The sequence below is a fragment of the Rhea pennata genome, chromosome 4, assembly GCF_028389875.1.
Source record: "Rhea pennata isolate bPtePen1 chromosome 4, bPtePen1.pri, whole genome shotgun sequence".
Lineage (NCBI taxonomy): Eukaryota > Metazoa > Chordata > Aves > Rheiformes > Rheidae > Rhea > Rhea pennata.
The window spans coordinates 3,524,971-3,544,994 of NC_084666.1; the positions used below are offsets into that span (position 1 = coordinate 3,524,971).

Consider the following 20,024-nt stretch of genomic DNA (forward strand, 5'->3'; position numbering starts at 1 on the left):
CTGGGCTGCGGCAAAACACCGTGACGGCGCGAACAAAACGTCCCTTTTTTTACTGCCTGCCTCGAACCAACCAACCCCTTTTGGCCGGCGCTCGGAGGAGAGGGGACTGAGCCGAAACACTCACGTTGAACTCTTCCCGGAAGAGTTTGTTGTCGTCCGCCATCCGCCGGTTGATCTCCTCTTCCAGCTTCTCGACGGGCAGCGGCGGGTATTTGCGGTTGGTGCTGGGCGACCTGGCGAGCAGCGGCATGCTCTGGGGCTCTGCAAAGGGGACAGGAGGGCATGAGCGGCACGCTGTGCCTCCCCCTCCGCACCCCTGCCATCGCCACTCCTCTGCCTCTCCCTCCCGCACACCTCGCAGGAAGATCTGGGAAGGCTTTGGTGCTACGAAGCTCTTCCAACGCCCCGGAGGAGGTCTCGCCTTAAGCTATTTTAGAAGCAGGATACCGAAATGAGGACCGAGGCTTCAGCACGGGGAGGGGGCGGAGGCTACGTCGCGTCCAGTTCCTGCGTTGCCCTCGTTCCCGCGGGAAGTCAGGCGTAACAGCCTTGCCGTAACCCCCAGGTGAAGGCAGCAAAGCTGGTGGCTTTTTGCAGGTGGTTCCCACAGCTAGCTAAGCCGAGAAAGGCCGCACGAGGGTTAAACCAGCACAACCGATGGCCTGTTAAGCTCTCAGCTTATAACAGTATAAAACCTGTTCAGGGGAGGCTCTGGCCACCGGCGTAAAAGATGGGCCAACGGTCCGGAGAGGTTTTTATGAAGAAAAACCAACTTTCCTTGATTTGTCCTGGAAATGCTAGTTTGGTGCCTACAGCAAGCGTGACGATCTTCGCAAAGAGGCCAGTTTTATTCAGCTGTCATCTCAGTTTGAAGGGGTATAATTTTTATAGTATTTAATTATTTGCGAAGATGTTTTCTCAAGTTCCCATTCACTGGAGTCAAACACATACTAGGAAAACTCCAGAGGAATTCTCAGTCGTTAGTTTTTGGAAGCAATCACGCATTCTGGTATTAAACGCTCCGAGGGGAAACATTTTGTCGCATGAATGCAAGCTGGGAAGAGAATTTTCTTTTTATAAACACTTGCTGATATAATGCAAAAAGGGAGGAAGCCCAGAGCAAGAAACATATATAAACGTAGATGAAAAAATACTTTTCTGTGAAAATACCGTGCGGGACAGCAAGGCCGTTGTGACTACCGGCTGTCTGCAAATCAATCCAGTCAATCCGGGGAGCTCTGCTCCGTCCTACGAGATCCCCAGGAGGGAAAAAATTCCGCTTTCGACAATTTGAGGGTTTCATGACACTTCCTAATTTTTGCAGTCTCTTTTAGGAGAATTGCTCATTACGTAACTAGTCACCTTTGCCCGACTACGCGCTCTTTTTGACAGCAAACTCTTTCAAAAACGGGAAAAAAAAAAATCGCGACTAAAGCATTCTGTCGTCATTTTGACGAGCATTTTAACTGACCCATTTTGCAAGCCCTGCGACTAATCTCACGCGTTTCTGAGAGACGCAGTGTTTCCGCCCCCGAGTCGCCCCGGGCGAACCAGCACGGGCCTCACCTGCGTCATCCGTCCGGCCGTTGGACAGGCGGAAGGAGTTAGAGTGGCTCCCTGCTTGCTTGTACTTCTTGAACCTGTTGAAGAAAAGAAAGCGGAGAAAGTCTGGAGTTACCGATCCACTAAGCCAAATGCCCGCTCAGATCTAAGCCCCAGGGCGTGCTTTTCCTCCACTCACTTCCCAGCATTTTCGAGCTCCACATATCCCTGGCAGCACCTCAGGAGCGGCCGAGCCCCAGACCCCGATTTTTCCCGTCTTCACATCTATTTTTCAAGTCGCGCAAAGTTCAGCAAAGCGCCCAAAACGTGCGTTTAATCCTTCCTTACCCGGCAAAGCATTTCTCCGTGGATTTCGCTGCACCACCGGGGCAGCGAGAGGCGAAGGGCAGCCCTCGGCTCGAGGGCTGAACGCCGCCCGGCCCGCCAGGACGGGAGGACTCGAACGCCGCTGCCAAACTCCCGAGGCAAAAAAATCTCTGCGCCGTCACCGCTGCGAGGCCAGGCCTCGAGCCAAGAAACCAAGGGAATTTTTCCACCACTAAGGAAATGGCTTTTCTTTTTTTTAAAAAAACTATTATTATTTAATCACCTTAACAGTCAGTAAATTAAAATGCTTACTGCAGGTGAATAAGTGCTCTTTCCAAGCTGAGCAGACACGCACTCGGGAGCTGGGAACTGAGGATATAGCTTGGAGCAGCCCGGATTAAATTACCAAAATGGCATTTTCATCCTCCTCCTCGGTTCCTTTTTAAAATGCTGCCCGTGTCGGTCTTGCTCAGCTTAGGAAACAGAACAAAAGATTCACGACCGAAACCGGCCATTTGCTTATTCCTGTTTACTCAGTAATTAATTTCTGCCAAATAAGGACGACCAGCACTAAAACTGTTCCTTACCTTAACATATACAGCACAATAATAATAAATACTATGACTAGAAGGGAGGACAGGGCCACCATTACAGCTATAATTGGCGTCTCATCTGCAAGAGGAAAAGAGAGAGTTAACAGTTAGCTGAAATGAGCCGGTGCTGTCATTTAAGAGAACAAATCGCTTTACAACTTCTCATTTTGAAATAAGAAAATTAGTTAACAAGGCTGCATTTGTCAAATCCCACAGCGAAGACACACGACGTACGCGAGTGTCACTTCACTCGAGGAATACCATGCCCCGAGATGAGATTATAACCTCTAAGCGCTAATCAAAGTAGCTGAAAGCTACTCTCTGAAAGCTGTCTACCATGAAGTTTTGACCTTGCCATTGAGAAAGTTGTGAGGATTCACATGTTAAGTTCTAAATAGATCCATAAGAGCTATCGGAGTTACTAGAGCATTGAGCTTTAGCATTACCCACCCTGATCCCTTCCAAAAGCAAGACCGGAACGGCAGGCTAAACATGGAGTTTCTTAGCCAAACCACAGCAAGTCCTTATCCTTTCTGTGACGTGCTTCATGTTTGGACAGGCACAGAATCACAGACTCACAGAATGGCTGAGGTTGGAAGGGACCTCTGGAGAGTCTACCCCCCTCTGCTCAAGCAGGGTCACCTAGAGCACTTTGCACAGGGTCATATCCAGGCGGATTTTGAAGATCTCCAGAGAAGGAGACTCCAGTACCTCTGGGCAACATGTTCCAGTGCTCTGTCACCCTCAAAGGAAAGAAGTTCTTCTTCATATTCAGGCAGAACTTCCTGTGCTTCAATTCTTGCCCGTTGCCTCTCATCCTATCCCTTGGCACCACTGAAAAGAGTCCAGTCCCATCCCCTTGACACTCCCCTTAAGGTATATACAAACATTGATAAGATCCCCTCTCTGTCTTCTCTGTCCCAGGCTGAAGAGGCCCAGCTCTCACAGCCGTTCCTCATGGGGCAGGTGCTCCAGTCCCCTAATCATCTTCGTAGCCCTACGCTGGACTCTCTACAGCAGCTCCATGTCTCTCTTGTACTGGGGAGCCCAGAACTGGACACAGTACTCGAGATGAGGCCTCACCAGGGCTGAGGAGAGCAGCAGAATCACCCCCCTTGACCTGCTGGCAACACTCATCTTAATGCACCCCAGGAGACCATTGGCCTTCCTGGCACATTGCTGGCTCATGGTCAGCTTGTTGCCCATGAGGTCTCCCAGGTCCTTCTCCGCAGAGCTGCTCTCTAGAAGGTCAGCCCCCAGCTTGTGCTGGTGCCTAGGGTTATTTTTCCCTGCGTGCAGGACCCTGCACTTGCCCTTGTTGAACCTCAGGAGGTTCCTCTCTGCCCAGCTCTCCAGCCTGTCCAGGTCTCTCTGAATGGCAGCACAGCCCTCTGGTGTGTCAACCATTCCTCCCAGCTTGGTATCATCAGCAAACTTGCTGAGGAGGCACTCTGTCCCCTCATCCAGGTCATTGAGGAAGAAGTTGAACAGGATGGGACCCAGTCCTGAGCCCTGGGGGACGCCACTAGCCACAGGCCTCCAGCTAGACTCCACACCACTGATGACAACCCTCTGAGCTCTGCCTTTCAGCCAGTTCTCAATCCACCTCACTGTCCACTCACCTAACTTACACTTCCTGAGCTTCTCTAGGAGGATGTTATGGGAGACAGTGTCAAAAGCCTTGCTGAAGTCAAGGTACACAACGTCCACTGCTCTCCCCTCGTCTACCCAGCCAGTCACTCCATCATAGAAGGCCATCAGATTGGTTAAGCAAGATTTCCCCTTGGTGAATCCATGCTGACTGCTCCTGATCACCTTCTTTTCCTCCATATGCTTAGTAATGACATCCAGAATGAGCTGTTCCATCACCTTTCCAGGTCTCTCTGAATGGCAGCACAGCCCTCAGGTGTGTCAGCTACTCCTCCCAGCTTGGTAGCATCAGCAAACTTGCTGAGGAGGCACTCTGTCCCCTCATCCAGGTCATTGATGAAAAAGCTGAACAGGGTGGGACTCTAGGGGTGGAGGTGAGGCTGACTGGCCTATAGTTGCCTGGGTCCTCCTTCTTACCCTTCTTGAAGACTGGAGTGACACTGGCTTTCTTCCAGTCCTCAGGCACCTCTCCAGTTCTCCAGGACCTTTCAAAGATGATGGAGAGCGGCCTGACAACATCCGCCAACTCCCTCAGTACTCGTGGGTGCATCCCATCCGGGCCCATGGATTTGTGGATGTCTAGCCTGTCCAGAAGGTCTCTAATCCCATCCTCCTCAACCAAAGGAAAGTCTTCCTTTCTCCAGACTTTCCAGGCTCTGGGATTCCTGGGGGCTGCCCTTAGCAGTGAAGACTGAAGCAAAGAAGGCATTCAGTAATTCTGCCATCTCTGTATCCTTCGCCACCAGGGCCCCCACTCTATTCAGCAACGGGCCCACGTTTTCCCTAGTCCTCCTCTTGCTACTGATGTACTTGAAGAAGCCCTTCTTGTTCTCCTTGACATCCCTTGCCAGATTTAATTCCAACTGGGCCTTAGCCTTCCTCGTTGCATCCCTGCATACTCTGACAGCGTTCCTATATTCCTCCTATGTGGCCTGTCCCTTCTTCCATATTCTGTCTACTTCCTTCTTCTGTTTGTTGTGATGTACCGTGTTTCACTCAGCACAGAGCCCTCCAGTAACTCCTCTACTGTGGGGCTTGGGACTCCTGGTGCTCTGTGGTCTCTGAGAACACTGTCTATCTCCTGCTCAGCTTCTCAGATGCTACGCAGCCTCCTGACTTCCATAACTCCTTTACCTGATGACACAACTCATCGACAACTGCACACCTTCTGCAGGAGAGGTGACTGTCAGCGCAGGTCTCATGGAGAGGCACCAGCACTCCCTAAAGCCTGAGACCTGCTGAGCTGCATCTGCCGTCAGAGGGTCCGGTTGGGTGGAAGCCTCTGACACAGCTGCTGCTGCGACTCCAATAGTTACTGGGGAACGTGCTGTGTGGAGTGTCATGACCATATCCGAGGAAGCGCACACTCCTGGGATTGGGAACGAAGGTGCCTTCTTGCGCCCTTCGGCGTGAACTGCTGCACAAACTGCTGCATCTGTTCACTGCCTGTGTCAGCTGCGCTCGAACGCAAGGAAGCCCGGCTATCCTCATTTTGCAGGGAGAGGAACTGGGAGAGGGCACAGCTTTTCGTCTTGCAAAAAGGTGACAGCGTGGTAGGAGCACAAAGGCACAATGCGAGTTTTCACTCATTGCTCTACCCACTAGGAAACACTGCTAACGCCGTGTTTCCAAGCAGGAACCGAAGGGGATAATTTATTGAGCCCTCTTGCTCCAAAGTCCTGCTCAATGCCAATCAGAGCGGCGCGTGCTGGCAGCAGACGTGATTAATAGCCGGGGGCTTTGGCGGGGGGACATCTGGCAGTGGGATGCAGGAAGCTGGGGTGGGATTTTTTTTTTGCAGTCTGTCGTTCGGCACATCTGGTGCAGCGAGTTAGAGGTTTTCCGCTGCGGCTCTTAAGTAGCTGCCTGGCTCGGTCAGCAAAGCCTGGGCAGGAGCAAGCTCAAGGGCCCCCGCAACTCAAGAGAAACCATCTTGCAAGCGCAAAATGATTACGCGCCTGGACACCCCCTAATTCATCCCAGCCAGCAAAGACCTGCTCCGGGCTTCACCTCCGCTGCAGAACAGATTTTTCTCAGCTTTTCAAGTTCCGTTCCATTTTAGATATAAGCCTTCAAACTCCGCAGGGGAGCGAAGCTTTGCAGGGTGCTGCAAGAACCCCCTCTCCAAGAGCTCCAGCTTGGGTTCAGAAGTTGGCCAAAGGAAGAACTTTCATCCCCATTTTAAATAAAGAACAGTGAAGTTACTGTAAGATTAGAAACTGGAATGGCTGTGCCTTCCCCGGGGTGTGTGTCTCCCTAAGCTTCTACCCGTTAAATTATCAACTGAATAACTGATTGCTAATACTGAGAATAAAGACTTGAGTGCTTTTCACACTAAAAACCTGGGTCGGCTTAATTTGATGCACTCTCGAAGCTATGACTCGGCACACCCGTATCCTCTGTCCTGCTAGTCGAGCTATAAAAATGAGCAGGGTTAACAAAAAGAAAATTCTTTGTATCCTAGAGAACAGGGCAGCAAGTGCAAAGATTCATTGCCCGCAGCCCCGGAGAGGGACACCTCTGCAGCAGCTCTCTGCAAGCCCCTGCGCATCTCGCACCAGCCCGAAGGGATCGCTGCAGAGCCAATCCCACCTCCAGCCCCGTTAGCGCCCAGGAGTTTATCTGGATCTAACTCTTTGCATCAAAACCTCAGTTCTGCCTGAAATCTCAGTAACAGCTACAGGTTATACAAGGGGTCAGACCAGGCGATATAATGGTCGCTTCTGGTTCGAAAGCCTATGCATCGAATTGCGTTGCAAAAAAGAATATCCGAGGCAAAGCTCATCCTGTAGCAAAGGCAGCCGTGGGTTTGCAGGTCTCTGCCCCAAGTACCAGCGATTCTGTTCATTTTTTAATAAGTGACAGGTACCTGCACACTTATATGCAAACCGTATCGCATCTCCTATCAGATGCGATGATTTGTTTCATTCTCTGCCAAAGTCCCTCTCTTACTGACAGCTGAGAGAAATCAGATAGAAAACAGTCTCAAATAATCCATAGTCAAAGTGTACTTGTTATTTAAGACATACCACTGTGGATGATTCCTCTTGACAGTATGAAGGTGGGAAATAAAATGCAGAACATTTTCGTTAATGTGGAGAAAATTACTCTTCTGTTCCTCACCTTCACAATAACCCTCAACTAGCAATTTGTTAGGAGAGTTTTAATTCTGGAATATCATTAGTGAAGTTATTCATAAAACTTCCTCAGCAAGAAAACTACCTTTTTCTCCTCTTTCCAACAGTAGAGATTCAAAATCATTTTGCGATTCTCCTTTCCCGTGTCAGGAGACATTCATTTCAAGGGCTCGCTTCCCCGTGAAGCAGCTTTGCTCCAAATACTCCCTCGTTTTAAAGAAAAGCTCCAGCATGAGCTCAAAGACATTCAATTCATAGCAGAGCTGATCCCTCACTGATTAGTCCTGCAGAAGTCAACATACCTGCTTTTAATCTGCTGCAGTTTTCCAGGTCTGGTTAACTTAAAAGGGCTTAGTGGTAAAGCCCCCTTAATCTAGCAGAGATTCGCCTTTTTAATGGAAAAGCCATATAAGCGATGCAAGTTTGCTGTTGCTATACCCTACATCAATTTTCTCAGTGATGGTTATATTGGTTAGGGAGGAAGATTTTTGAAAAAAGATGCCCGTATGTCTGAAAAACCTATGTGTGAACCAACCCTGCATCGAGAGGCAAGAATAAATCACAGCATCCCACTTTTGCTCCCAGGGCAGCTTCTCGGTACCAGAGTACTGGGATTTGTGACTGATCCCCCAGAATAATCCTCTAAGCCACAGGATATGGAAAATATTAACAGCACCAGCGTTAGGAAGTCAGATTTTTGCCTTTTTTTTTTTTTTTTTTTTTTTTTTTTTTTGTCGCTGTGCTTTTGGAACTAGGGATTAGCAGCGCCAGAGAGAGCACTGAATAACCCACAAGCCACGCCAGACCCGCAGGAATGAGGCAGAGTATTTCGGCAAGGGTTTGACCATTTTTAAGGACGAAGTCTTGGGCCCATCCGTGTCCCTTTTGTTCCCACCAGGCCGATGTTCAATCTAATGCATATTGATAAGAAATATTGCAGAGTATCGGTCTTTTCATTAATACCATCCACATCAGCAGGATAGCATGAGCTAAGCACACCAAAGAGCGTCTAATTGGATTGCCACATAGTTTATAAAGCTGAAATATGGATCAGAATAACAATGAAATACACTCGGACAGCTTGTTTCTAGCTATATTTATGGTCCAGTAATTCCTGTGTGGCTACAGCAAGGTGTAATTGCCAGTATTCTTCCAGTGATCTCAATTCCCCGAACAAAGTCACCCAACCAGAGATGGGAAAACGAGTGTAAAAACTGTTAAATTAAAGAAATGGGTTTTTACGATGCCTTGCCAACAGAATGAAGGAGAATAATAATTATTCACATCATCCGCAGAACAACTCTCCTGATCTAATACAACAGCAGAATCCGTCTGAAAATGTGCTCACTTAGGGTCTAAATAAAGAGCCATGAAAAATAAGATTCTTACCTCTTCTGTCAGAGTTACCTGCATAAAAAATAAAAAGAAATTCTCTTAGCAACAAAGAAATATACATTTGAATAAGAAAGAACACAGATTGAAATACTAACAAATTTAGTAATTCTCATGATCTTCTTGCAAGTCTTTCTTTTAAATCAAGAGCTACTACAGCACGAGGTTAAAATGACTTTCAGCTTTTACTTATTAATAAAGAGAAAAGGAGCAGAAGTACATTGCTAGCTTTCCTGATTATGAGGAAAAGCCTGAAAGCAACTTATTTTGCCTTTTGATTTGTGAATCACCGGGGAAGATAAGAAACACTTTGTATTTTCTCCTTTTCCCTGCCTAAATTTTGAAGATATTCCTTCAAATTCACACCGCTGAGCATGTGGAACCGGTGACGTGGAAGCAGAGTCGTTCTCCAAGGAAAAGATGGGCAGATAATTTGGTTACCGCAAAAAACACCAATTTTAAGAAACAAAAACTACGATACTTTGTTAAAGACCGCGGCGAAGGGCAGACGTGAAAACGCATACCTACCGAGGAAATTCTTAAGGAAAACAAACCTCTACAGCTGAAGAGGGAACTGAAGCCGAGCCACAAACATCTACAAACATACTGCTCTTAATGACATAATCCATTTAAGCCTATAATAAGCAAGCCACTGATGTAACTCATTAGCACTTTAACGCTACGAGATAAGAGGCGTGCATTAAAGAGTGACCGAGCCAAGAGTTCAATTAAAAGCGGTCGGGCGCGAGGGCCCTCGTTTTGCACGCGCAGGACCGGGGGCACGGGGCTGAGGGCGATGTTTTGAAGAGCAGAGGAGCAGGAACTGTCTGTACGTGCCCTAATTCGTAGAGGATCTCCTGCCCCGTTCCTGCCCTTCAGCAATTCCTTCTCTGAGGTCTCACATATGAGACCGCTGAATCGTTCAATGACTTTTATCTGAATTTCCCATTGAGATCAATTCAAAAGGCAGCCCCAGCACTAATTTTGCTCCTTGACAGTTGATATCAAAGGAAGGAAGGATCAGGTTGATCATCTGTCCTAAGGCCTGGCATGAAGCGAGAAGCATCAGCAATGCCCAACTTGCCCCAGCATATGCCATGGGCATTAACAATAAACAGTAACCCAAGTCATAAAAACAATAGCAAAGACGGGAAAAACATAAATTCAGTCCCTCGATAGCAGACATCATATTGCAAAATCCAAATCTTAGCAGCACTTAGGTGTTTGCCTTTGTAATTCCCATCAGAAAGCTGTTCTCAGCTAAACCCGCACTGTCGTTAGGATTAGTCTGGACACCTTTGCTCTGTATAAAAGCTTTGAGGAACTGTGTTTGAAAGCAAGAGGGATGATCTCTGTGTTGGCAGGATGTTAAAAAAGGTGGGCTCTGCCCTCCTTCCAGCCACATCCTCTCCCAGACTGATAGGACAGGCAGCTTCACTGCTGCTTCCCCCAGCTGCAGTTTCTGAAGATATCTAAAGAAGGAGGGCACCCAGATCCCACAGATTTTAAGAGGGATTAGACACCCAACACCCAATTGCCCTTGAGAAACTAACTCTTAAGGGATGTACACTTGACTCCTCCCAGCATTAACTCTTCCGTATTACCTGATTTCCATCTCTCCTACCTCACCACCAAGATAACAGCCCTGGTTCTTCTCTAAACCCTGTGCTCTCAAGGCTTGCACTCCAAGCTCCAGTGGGCGCTCAGTTTCCAGCTCAAGGAGGCACGCAGTATTGAAGCTGGGTCCCAAATGATGCAGCAAGGGGCAACGTATGGCTGAAGAGTCACAGATTCCAGTCATCTCAGCCTCCTCCTGCCTGATCTTTGGTCTTAACCTGTTGAACAGTCAAACTCTACATTCTTGGTGGATATTTTTATAAAGTCTAAGGGGGGAATGACAGCGGGATGGTAATATGGAGAATTCTTCTTCATCTAGGTCTCTGAAAGATTAAATTAGCCCAAGGAAAGGGGAAAAGACCAACAATGTAAGCATTACAGGACATGTTGGCAAATGCAGTGCTGACACATCCACACAATAGTTCAGCATGAGCTATGGGAAGTCAGAGTGGATGCACCTATGCTCTGCTCCCAAAACCACAAAAGCACCATAAAATTCACAGAGACACTACAGAAGTTGAGCTCCAGCGTTAACCAAGCTAATGAGCTGGCACTGGCTGTACTGAGGCCGAGTTAACTCCTGCAGAATGAACTGCACAGGTTTCTCTTCATAGCTCACGCCATGGATTCGTCATCTCAGGTAGCACGACCCACAGTGCCGCTAGCAGGTTCTAAGCGTGGTGCCAAGCACAGCCTTGGCATGCTCGGCTCTGGGCTTCACCCTGCCCCACGTGGGTTGCATTCATCTCCCCGAATAAATCCTACCACACGGGGCACAGAACCGCAGCCTCATCCTTCCTCACTCACTTGGCTAATTTGGGGTAATTAGCCAGCTCGCCAGCATTCCCCACAAGACGGTTCCCACTCCTGGTTGGCTTGAAGTCCCCATGTCTTAACTCCTTGGGACAGGGACTGTCCTCTTTGTGTGAGTGCCAAAAAGCATGGCTGTAGCCCATGGTTGCTACCAAAATACAAATAAGTGGTCTGTGTAGCAACACTCCAGAAAATCAAAGTTCTGCAGCTGAGCACAGTCCCAGGGTGATTTATTGCTATTACTTAGAAAGACCCACTAAGGCTCAACTTTTCTGCCAGCACTGGCAGCTGTGCAGCACTAGCCCTATTCTACCCTCAGAAAAGCACAAAAAGAGATGAAATTTGTCTACAATGGAAGTGGAACGAGATCCTAGGACTGCAGGTACCCAAGTACGTTGGCACTGAACGACTGCTTCCAGGGAACCGTTGTGCTGTTGTTTTCCCGTTTAAATTAAAAAGCCCAAACCTTCAGTAGGATAAATCTGTTCTGATCTAGTCCCTTCAGTGAGTTATATGATTTTAGATCATCTTGGAATTTGCCCCAGAAAGTCTTCTTGTTCTCTTTTATTCTCAGGAAACGAGAGAAGGGGAAAGAAATAGGAGGTAGGCAAATCTGGAGAGGAAGAAGGGAAAAAATCACCTACCATTGTGAGAAGCAGAAGAGGTCTCTTGAGTTGTTACCGTCATGCTGAAATTCCTCTCTGTCCACTGCTCTTCTGTGCCTGGCAGAGCGGCATTGGGGACAGACGGTGTCGCGCTGGGGAGAGCGGAGGTGGCCGGAGGCACAGGCAAGGTTGTCCCAAGGGTGGAGGTGTTGACACCCACCACGGTGGTGGTCGGCAAGGACCTAGTCGCTGCCGTGGTGGGCGGCTGCGACCCTATGGTGGAACCAGTCACTGGGGAGCTGCTGTTGGGGCTGGTCACGCTAGCCGGCGTCCTGCTCTCCGGACTTGCTGTGGTGGCTTTGACGGGACTCCCGGGGGAAGTGAGCACGGTCGTGGGTGGCTCTGCAACAAGGGAAGCGCAAGGAGACCTCCGTGAGACACCCTTCCACAGCGCCGAAGGATTTAGCTGCTGGAGAGCTGCTTTGCTGTGAGCACATGGATGAAAAGCAGAAGCCCCCAAACCCCCAACTCCAAGACGAAGAATGCGTTACACTGTATGGTGAGGTGACTCCTACCAAAGGAGGTATCTTAAATACATCTATGAGATCGAGAAAGACTAGAATCAGCGTAAGAGAGGATTAATATTTGCTACCGGACAAATCTGCAGGTCCTATTTACGAGCACCTCCAGTCCACCACGTGCTCTCAGCCGCTTGTGCAGCGAGCTCCAGGGCTGACGGGGCAAGCCATCAAGCACGCGAGCGCTTACTCCCTCAAGCCGCCAGACGGTTTAGAGACAGAGAGAGGAGACAAGGAGGGTATTTTACCTGTCGTAACATTGTTAGCACCTACGCTTGCGAAGCCGCTTCCGAGCAAAAGGACGAAGACCCACAAATCCATGTTGACCTGGGGAAGAGAGCAAAGCACCGTTACCGACCGCGTCACGCGACGGGTCCCAAACGCCCCCGCGCCGCGGGCCCTGGGGCGCATCTCGCGTGCCTGCGGCCGGAAGGAAGGAGCTGGCGCGCGGCTGGGGCCGCTGCCCGCGCTCGGATCGGAAGGATTTGCACCCACACTCACACCCCCCCGGCAGGAGGCTGCGACGGACCAGCCACGGCGAAGCGCTGAGGCAGGGAGGTTTAGGGCAGATTAATACCGCGTGTGCAAACAAGCATTGAGAACACCTAACTGCAACGTATGCAGCCCAGCAAGGGGCTCTGACCCAAAACGCCCAAGAAGTGTGAAGCCAGAAGGAAGAGAGGGAGCAAGCAGCTGAGCTGCTCTGCTCCACCTCTCCACCTCCAGCAACGCGGCCCCGTAGCGTTTACAGAGCTTTTACACACTGCTTTTGCTTTTTTCCCCTTGGAATTTGGTCAGGGCGGATTATGACACATTTATACCTTTTTCTGGATTTCTCGTAGCCCCAGAAAAGCAACGTTTGTGACCCACCAGCTCTGCGCCTAGGAACAAGAGCCCTGCAGCCGCGATGTCCGAGCGGCCCAACGGCCGCGTGCCTGCGGAGCAGCTCCGGCCGCGGCCGACGGACCTCTCCCGCGTGCAGAGCCCGGTGCGCTAAGCGCCCAAACAACATACACCCATGCTATAAATAAGAATTTAAAATAATCTGGAAACGCATGGCACATGCTGCACGTTCCCCCCTTGGAAAGGTCCTGCAAGATCGCATGATGATGACACCCGGGAAATTGCTTTCCCTGCCACAATCCCCAGGCTTCCCCCCCCCCGCAACCTTTTTAAATATAAATACATAGTTTTGATGGTGTTTTTTTTCCCCCCTGTAGGTTTTAAAAAGCTCCTAAAAATGGGTCGCGTTATCTGCCCCCGAACAGAGACGGGTGGAGAGGCGCACGGGAGCGAGGTGGGAACGGGACGCGCTCGGCCGCAGCGGGTCCCAGAGCCCCGGGACCCCGCGCCCGGCGGTGCCAGGAGACGGCTCGGCGGGTGCCACCCGTCGGTGTCCACCGCTGAGCCATCTCCCACGCTTCGGGCGCTCCTCGCTTCTCCGGTCGCGTCTCCCGCAGCATCTCCCGGGAGCAGGCCCGGGAGCGTTTCCTAAGCTCGCGGCGGGGAATTGCGCCGAAGCGCCGCGTTCGCCCCCCCTCGCCCCTGCTTCGAGCCAAAAAAAACCTCTTTTTCGATCCTTCCCCTCCCTCGCTATTCCCGAAAGCGGCCTGACGCAGCGGCCCCGGGGCCGGCCGGCCGGGAGCCCGAGGGCTCCCTTCCCCCTCGGCTGCCGCCCGGCCGGTTCGGAAGCGGGGAGGAAATACTTGTCGTGCTATCAACATAAACACAGCTCTTGGCCGGCCGCGACATCCTGTGCGCGCTGCAGAAAAACAGCCTGACGTCAGGGCGCTGCCGGGGCAGAAGGAGGCGGCGGCGGGTTCGGGAGCGCCCAGCGCCGAGCCCCCCCCTCCCACCCGCCCCGTCCAGGCTGGAGAAGTCAGGTTTTAAAAGCAGCAGAGCCCCTCGAAGCGCTCGATATTAAAAAAAAATAAAAAATAAAATGCACCGGTTGTGGCGGGGGGGGGGGGAAGGTCTTTGCAAAGCTTTCGAAGCGGCGCCCGGCGCACCCCGCTCGCGAAGGCGAAGGCTGCCGGGCGCGATGCGGCCCCGCGCGCACGTCACCCCGCCACGGATTTTATCCAGGGCTGCAGGAATCACCCACGCCCTCCGCGGACACGGCGGGGCACAGCTCCCCGGCCAGGGCTTTGCCTCCACCTCGGACGTATCTGGGATTCCTGTTATTTTTGGATTTCTGGAACATGAGGCAATCGCTCTCGGCACGCAAGGAGGCTGTAGGAGCCGGTCAGGGCGATGCTAAAACGCGCTGGTCCGACCAGGACCATCCGACGCCCTCGTGCTGGCACCACCCACGGTGAGAGAGAAGAAACCTGTTCGTTTTCCTTTTTATTTATTTGTTTTTTTTTGCAAGAGAAGAGGGTAAAAATAAGAGGGGCTAAGGTTTTTATATTTTATTATTATTTTTTCAATCCTTCTTTAGGACGGTGACAGCAAGCGCCGGCCCCGAGATGTCTGGCAGCAAGCCAGCAAGAAACGGTGTTGCACGGTATTGCTCAGCAACAACCTTAAAGTATATAGAAAACACCAATACACCGGGTGTAGTTCTGCCCCTCGGAGTTCAGCCCCGTTGCCACAGCAACACTTCAGGTGTAGCAGGGATCGGTGGTCGTGAAACTCGGGAATCAGGGGCTGCTACCTGAGATATGTCCTGCTCTTGTGGGGCTCCGCATTAACGACGTTATGATGGCAAATGCAGGAAGAAAAAAATGCTAGAAAGCACCACGGTAGGCACCACCGGTGCAAACACCACTTTTCGGGAAGTGTTTTTTTTTTTTTTTTTTTTTCCTTTTTAAGCCATTCTGGAGTAACACGCTGCAAATTCTTCGCAGAGCTTGCCTGCTTTCTGTTTTTTTCTCTTATTTATTTATTTTTTACATGTAGTGGAACACCATTGCTTCTCATTGCATGCATTTACATTTATTAAACCAAAAAACGTTGGTCAAGAATAATGGAGGAATGAAGACAGCCTCACGGAAAGGGGCTGGCACTGGTGACCGGATATCTACTTCCAGCTTGCAGGTTGTCCCTAGAGCCAAGTTATACATACATACAGATAAAGAAACCAAAAGCAGAAGTTTTACCAACGCTAACTTAAATGCATCAACTTCAGGCTTTAATTATGCCATTTTAACTCTCCCAAATGCCAGGCTGCAGACGAGCCCTGAATGGCCATCAGGGATTTAAGAGACACTCAATTTATTTCCCAGTACACTGGCACTTACTGTTTCAACTCACAAGCTCGGAAGGAGAACAAGAGCTGAAAACATCTTCCTTTCTTACTATTTCATTGAACTGCCAGAAGCGTCTTGAGACGCAGCTCATGCTGACGATTTCAAGCTGAAAAATCTGACCTGGAGCAGTTGCACCGCCAGACGCAAATGGTTGAACATGACCTACAAATCGGTTACTGGGACATAGACCAAGGTCACGGACTAGGCAAATGGCCTGCTGGATATTTCCAGGACTGCAAAGTCAGAGCGATGCTGCTTTAAAAAGTAAGCTCATCAAAATACCCTAATTTTCACATTTTCATTGGAAGACAAATCTACTGAGAGCTGTGGGACCCCTCCGGGCTCGGAGGGAGACGTGCTCCCAGCAGCAGGGCAATGCCCAAAGTGGGAATAACCAGCTATAGGAGACCTGGAGATGTCAAGGGAGACTTTGAGGTCCTTGTTCAGCTTTCTTGTTGCCAACAGACCTGTACAAGAAAAGCGTAAAGAGTTTGTCCATGTATTTCAAGCTTTGTACAATTTTGGCTTATCCCAAGTCAAGCCTGTAAGAGGCAGGCAGAGCAGAGACAGGCAAAAGGAGGACAGTTTGAAAGCAGAATACATCATATGAGCAGCAACACACTGCAACATACTGGAAGATGCCTTTAAACTCATCTTTGTTTCCTAGTTTCAGTTCTCTAGTAATTACAGCCGATTACCTGGCTCCTGTTTTCAGGAAAAAACCTCCTTACTCAGTAACTCTGCCACCCCCTAGCTGGCTAATACCAAGTATGGGACATCAATGAACATCTCATCCACCTTTTGCTCAGCCGAAGGCCACCATGAAAACAGGCCACGACTTACTTGCAGAGAAATGAAGAAGTCTGTTGAAGGTAGCAGAGATGCTGCACCTGAAATTTGGATCAAAAGGCAACACTGCATGCTGTGATGCATTGCTAGTAGATTTAAACAGCTTGAGCAGATGGAGCCTATTTGACCCTTGAAACAACTGCTTACATTTGCTTGAAAAATAACCTAGCCCAGGAAAATCCTATGGAGAAAAAAAGCACAGTGAGATGACAAAGAGGATAAAAACTGATGTTCTTCTAAGACGCAAAAATGAGGGGAAAATACCAGGAAGGCAACAGCATATTCAAATTAACAGGTGAGGACCCATCAATGGTGCCTTCATCGATTACCCTCAGCCAGGCTAATTAGCACTCATCAACTTCTGCGTCTAGCAGCTTGGAGGATGAACACTGGCAATTAAGCTGATTGCTATGCGCGGGTAACAGCTCTTCACCCGGTGAGCTCCCTCGTGCCCCGCTCAGAAACAGAGCCATGCCACCGGTGAGAAGCCTTTTTCCACAAAGGGCAAAAGCAAAGCCCTCTATTCGGAGAAAAACTGGAGGACTGCTCCAGTCCTCCAGTTTGGATCATATGAACCAGTAAAACTGGACATGTTTTAGGCGCAGGCAAAGGGCCGACCTCGCATGCTGGGACAGTTCGTTGACAGCCACGTAAGGACAGCGAGCCACGCACGTGGGCCTTCCACATCACAGACTGCAAAAGAAGACTAAAACTAATCAAAACGGCAGGATTCAGCTGCAAGCAATGACCTGGTTTAGTTGGAGGCAATATTTCTAACCTTCTAATAGGCTCATTTACAGGAATTAGCCTTTCAACGTTGTGTACAAACTGTGCACAGCTTCAGTGGGACCACGGACAGGACATCAGGTTTTCTGAGCAATTAGCAAAATTACAGACAATTCAGGGGACTGCAGATAAAAGCAATGCAAGTAAGTGGGGAGAAAGGCTGTCTTAAGAGGAAAGATGCCCCTAAATCTTCCAAATGCTTCTCAAATCTTGGAAAGAGTTACCATGGACTAACTGCAGATGCACTTCTGGAATCGAAGCGTCTTTATCTCCTTTGGAAGTGAACGCTTTTCGAGATATTAAAGGAACACGTATATCCCAGCAGAAAGGAGTTTGCACACAGACAGACAGATGCTGGTGCACCTTCAGCAATTCCCATCTTTATAGAATAATAGGAATTCTTAAATATGAATTCTTTAAGAATAGGAATTCTTAAATAGCAGGGCAACCAGGAAAGGTTGTGAATCTTGAAGCAGGGGGATCAAGCTGAAGAGGTACAATTAAAACTATAACAAAAACCTCAGTGCATTTCCATGGTTACCGACTCACAGTTCCTTGATCAGGGTACACATAATTAGATTCCTTCTCAAACAGATGTTTAGCAAAAATATCTGCAGCTACAGACATGAGCAAACAGCCTTCCATAGCTTATTGCACTGGCCAGCCTACGCGAAGTGCAAAAAAGCTAGGAGACTAATAAATTAAAAGAAAATTCAATTTTTATTTTTCAGTTATGCCCACTGCTTCAGATATTTCGGACCACCTCTACACCAAACCGCTCAACGCCTCAAGTTACGTGCTCAATAACCATCTGGTCCATGTCCACTCGCTGGTGGGATAAGCACCCATAGCCCCTATAGATACTACAGCAAAACCCAGTACTGAGAAGTTCTGAGAAAAATCTGAGGCTCCTTCAAGTGAGTCAACAGGAGGAATAACTTTTCCCTCCCAGGTTATTCGCAATCCATTCTCTATTTTAATCTCCCCAACAAAAGGCTGAACTTGAGCATTGTCAACCAGGGCTTTCATAATCAACCTTCAAAATGTTCAAGGAACAGCAAAGAACAATGACTCCCATAGCAGAAGAAATACAATCTAAACAAAAAACGCCCGTTGCTACGGTTAATAAGCAGTGGGTTTTTGGCACAGCTCACTACTGCGCATTCCTGAGCTATCATATATTAAAAATGTACTAGAACTAGGCTTTGGTTAGAGGAGAAGAACCTGACATTCAATCCTGTCATATTTTCCCCTCAAGGATATTATTTAAAATTTCAATATTGTGTAACAGACTTCAAACCGACGCAAAGGCGCCATCGTTTAGGAGATACTTAATTTAAGCCTGTGTGTTGCTTCAACCTTGAATGTCAGGAAAGCCAGGCTGGAGATCCACATCAAACTCCACCAAGGATGGAGGTGAACCAAGCTCGGAGGCAGTGGTGGTAAGAGTCTGGGCAACTAAGGACAGCTTGTAGAGATTTTAGGAACTAGTTTGGAGGTTGTTTATTCTTAATGAAGGGAAGAGGAGCACCTTGAGTGAGCTCAAGGACAATGCTTGGGGAGTTAGTTCCACCAGCCAGAGAGGAGATGTGTTATCACCCCGTCCTGCATTAATTCCTCAAGTCATTGGCAAAGTTTTCACTCTACTGCCCAGGCACCAGCATGAGTCTTCCAACCTAGACATGAGATGGGTAGATCACTGCCTTAATGAGGCACAGGGCAAACCATCTGCTGAAAGTGGTCAGTCCTGTGGGAGATGACTACGTCCTACGACAAAACGAAAGCTGGAAAAACAAAAAACCCCAAAGTCTATGGCAGGATTCCACAGAGAAACTGGCCACCTATCACCAACAGTGGGCTGGGCAGGAGACACCAGGAACTCTCAGTTCAGACCCACCTCTCAAGGAAAGCCCCGGCCCAAACCACAACAGTTTGTCTTTTGAACCAAAACCAAATGAAACCACAGAGCACTGTGCAGTTTCGACACCCTTAGCTAAGGAAACTGCACCTGCATGCTTCGTTTTGGTACAGAAATCCCCTTCCTCAGCTTTGAGGCAACATGGAGCTGGATTCATTCCTGGTTTCCTCCCCATTAAACAGACCTATACTGAGGAGGTCCAGCAGTGAGGGGACGCTGAGGGCAGTAGTGACTGCAGGCCATACGCAACCACTAACAGCCATCATAAGGTGCTAGAGAGCCAGCAGGTTGGGTGAAGAAAAACAGAGTCGTGGGAACTATTATCTTCTTAGTGAAAGAAGCCTGTGGTTTCTTATTTCTTCCTAGAAAATCACAGTGAGTGATACTGGCACTGAAGTCCCACCTGAAAGCATCAGTGAGAAGAGCTGGTGGAAAAACTTACGTCCCGCTCATGAGCGGTAGAGGACCTGTAGCAAAATCTCAGATAACTAAGGTGAAAATGCAAACAGGCTTATCCCATATTTACACTGTTCCCACATCTTTTGAGGTTCACATGCAACACGTGCTTGTAAGAGAAGCAGCTCCAACCATGCTGTCTTTGACAAGTTCACAAAAGCTTCCCTGTCCATGAAGGACACCCAAGAGAGGCCACCTGCTCCTGCAAGCTCCTGTCTCCAGCACTTCCCAACAAACCCAGCTTCCTTCCCTCTAGATAGAGCTCCAGGAGAAATATGAGGTCCTGTCCAGTAATGAAGGCAGATGTGTCCTGTAATCACCAAAGAGCTCATGACCTCAGGCCTGACAGCTACAGGTTGCACTAGAAAAGAAGACAGAAGTCTTTAACTCAGTTGATAACTTAGTAAAAGCCCAGCAAACGTCAGACTGCAGTTCCCAAAAGTCAGCAAGTTAAAGCTCCACTAGCACTTGATTTCAAATTAATTTGTCTCTAGCATGGTGAAGATATGA

At 49.0% G+C, this 20,024-nt stretch overlaps 1 protein-coding gene across 4 annotated transcripts in view; it reads right to left on the reverse strand.

Moving 5' to 3' along the window:
* The window catches only part of PTPRA (protein tyrosine phosphatase receptor type A), a 112,177-nt gene that overhangs the window by 14,832 nt on the left and 77,321 nt on the right, over positions 1-20,024 (reverse strand). For 3 of the 4 annotated variants that reach the window (XM_062575061.1, XM_062575064.1, XM_062575063.1), the window contains 6 exons: positions 12,503-12,581; positions 11,716-12,078; positions 8,639-8,656; positions 2,457-2,541; positions 1,567-1,640; positions 125-261 (listed from right to left, as the gene is read on the reverse strand). In XM_062575061.1, coding sequence (XP_062431045.1) covers positions 125-261; positions 1,567-1,640; positions 2,457-2,541; positions 8,639-8,656; positions 11,716-12,078; positions 12,503-12,581 — 756 coding nt within the window. Of the gene's footprint in view, positions 1-124; positions 262-1,566; positions 1,641-2,456; positions 2,542-8,638; positions 8,657-11,715; positions 12,079-12,502; positions 12,582-13,820; positions 13,840-20,024 lie in introns of those variants that run through there. The other variant, XM_062575065.1, reaches the window with a different exon arrangement.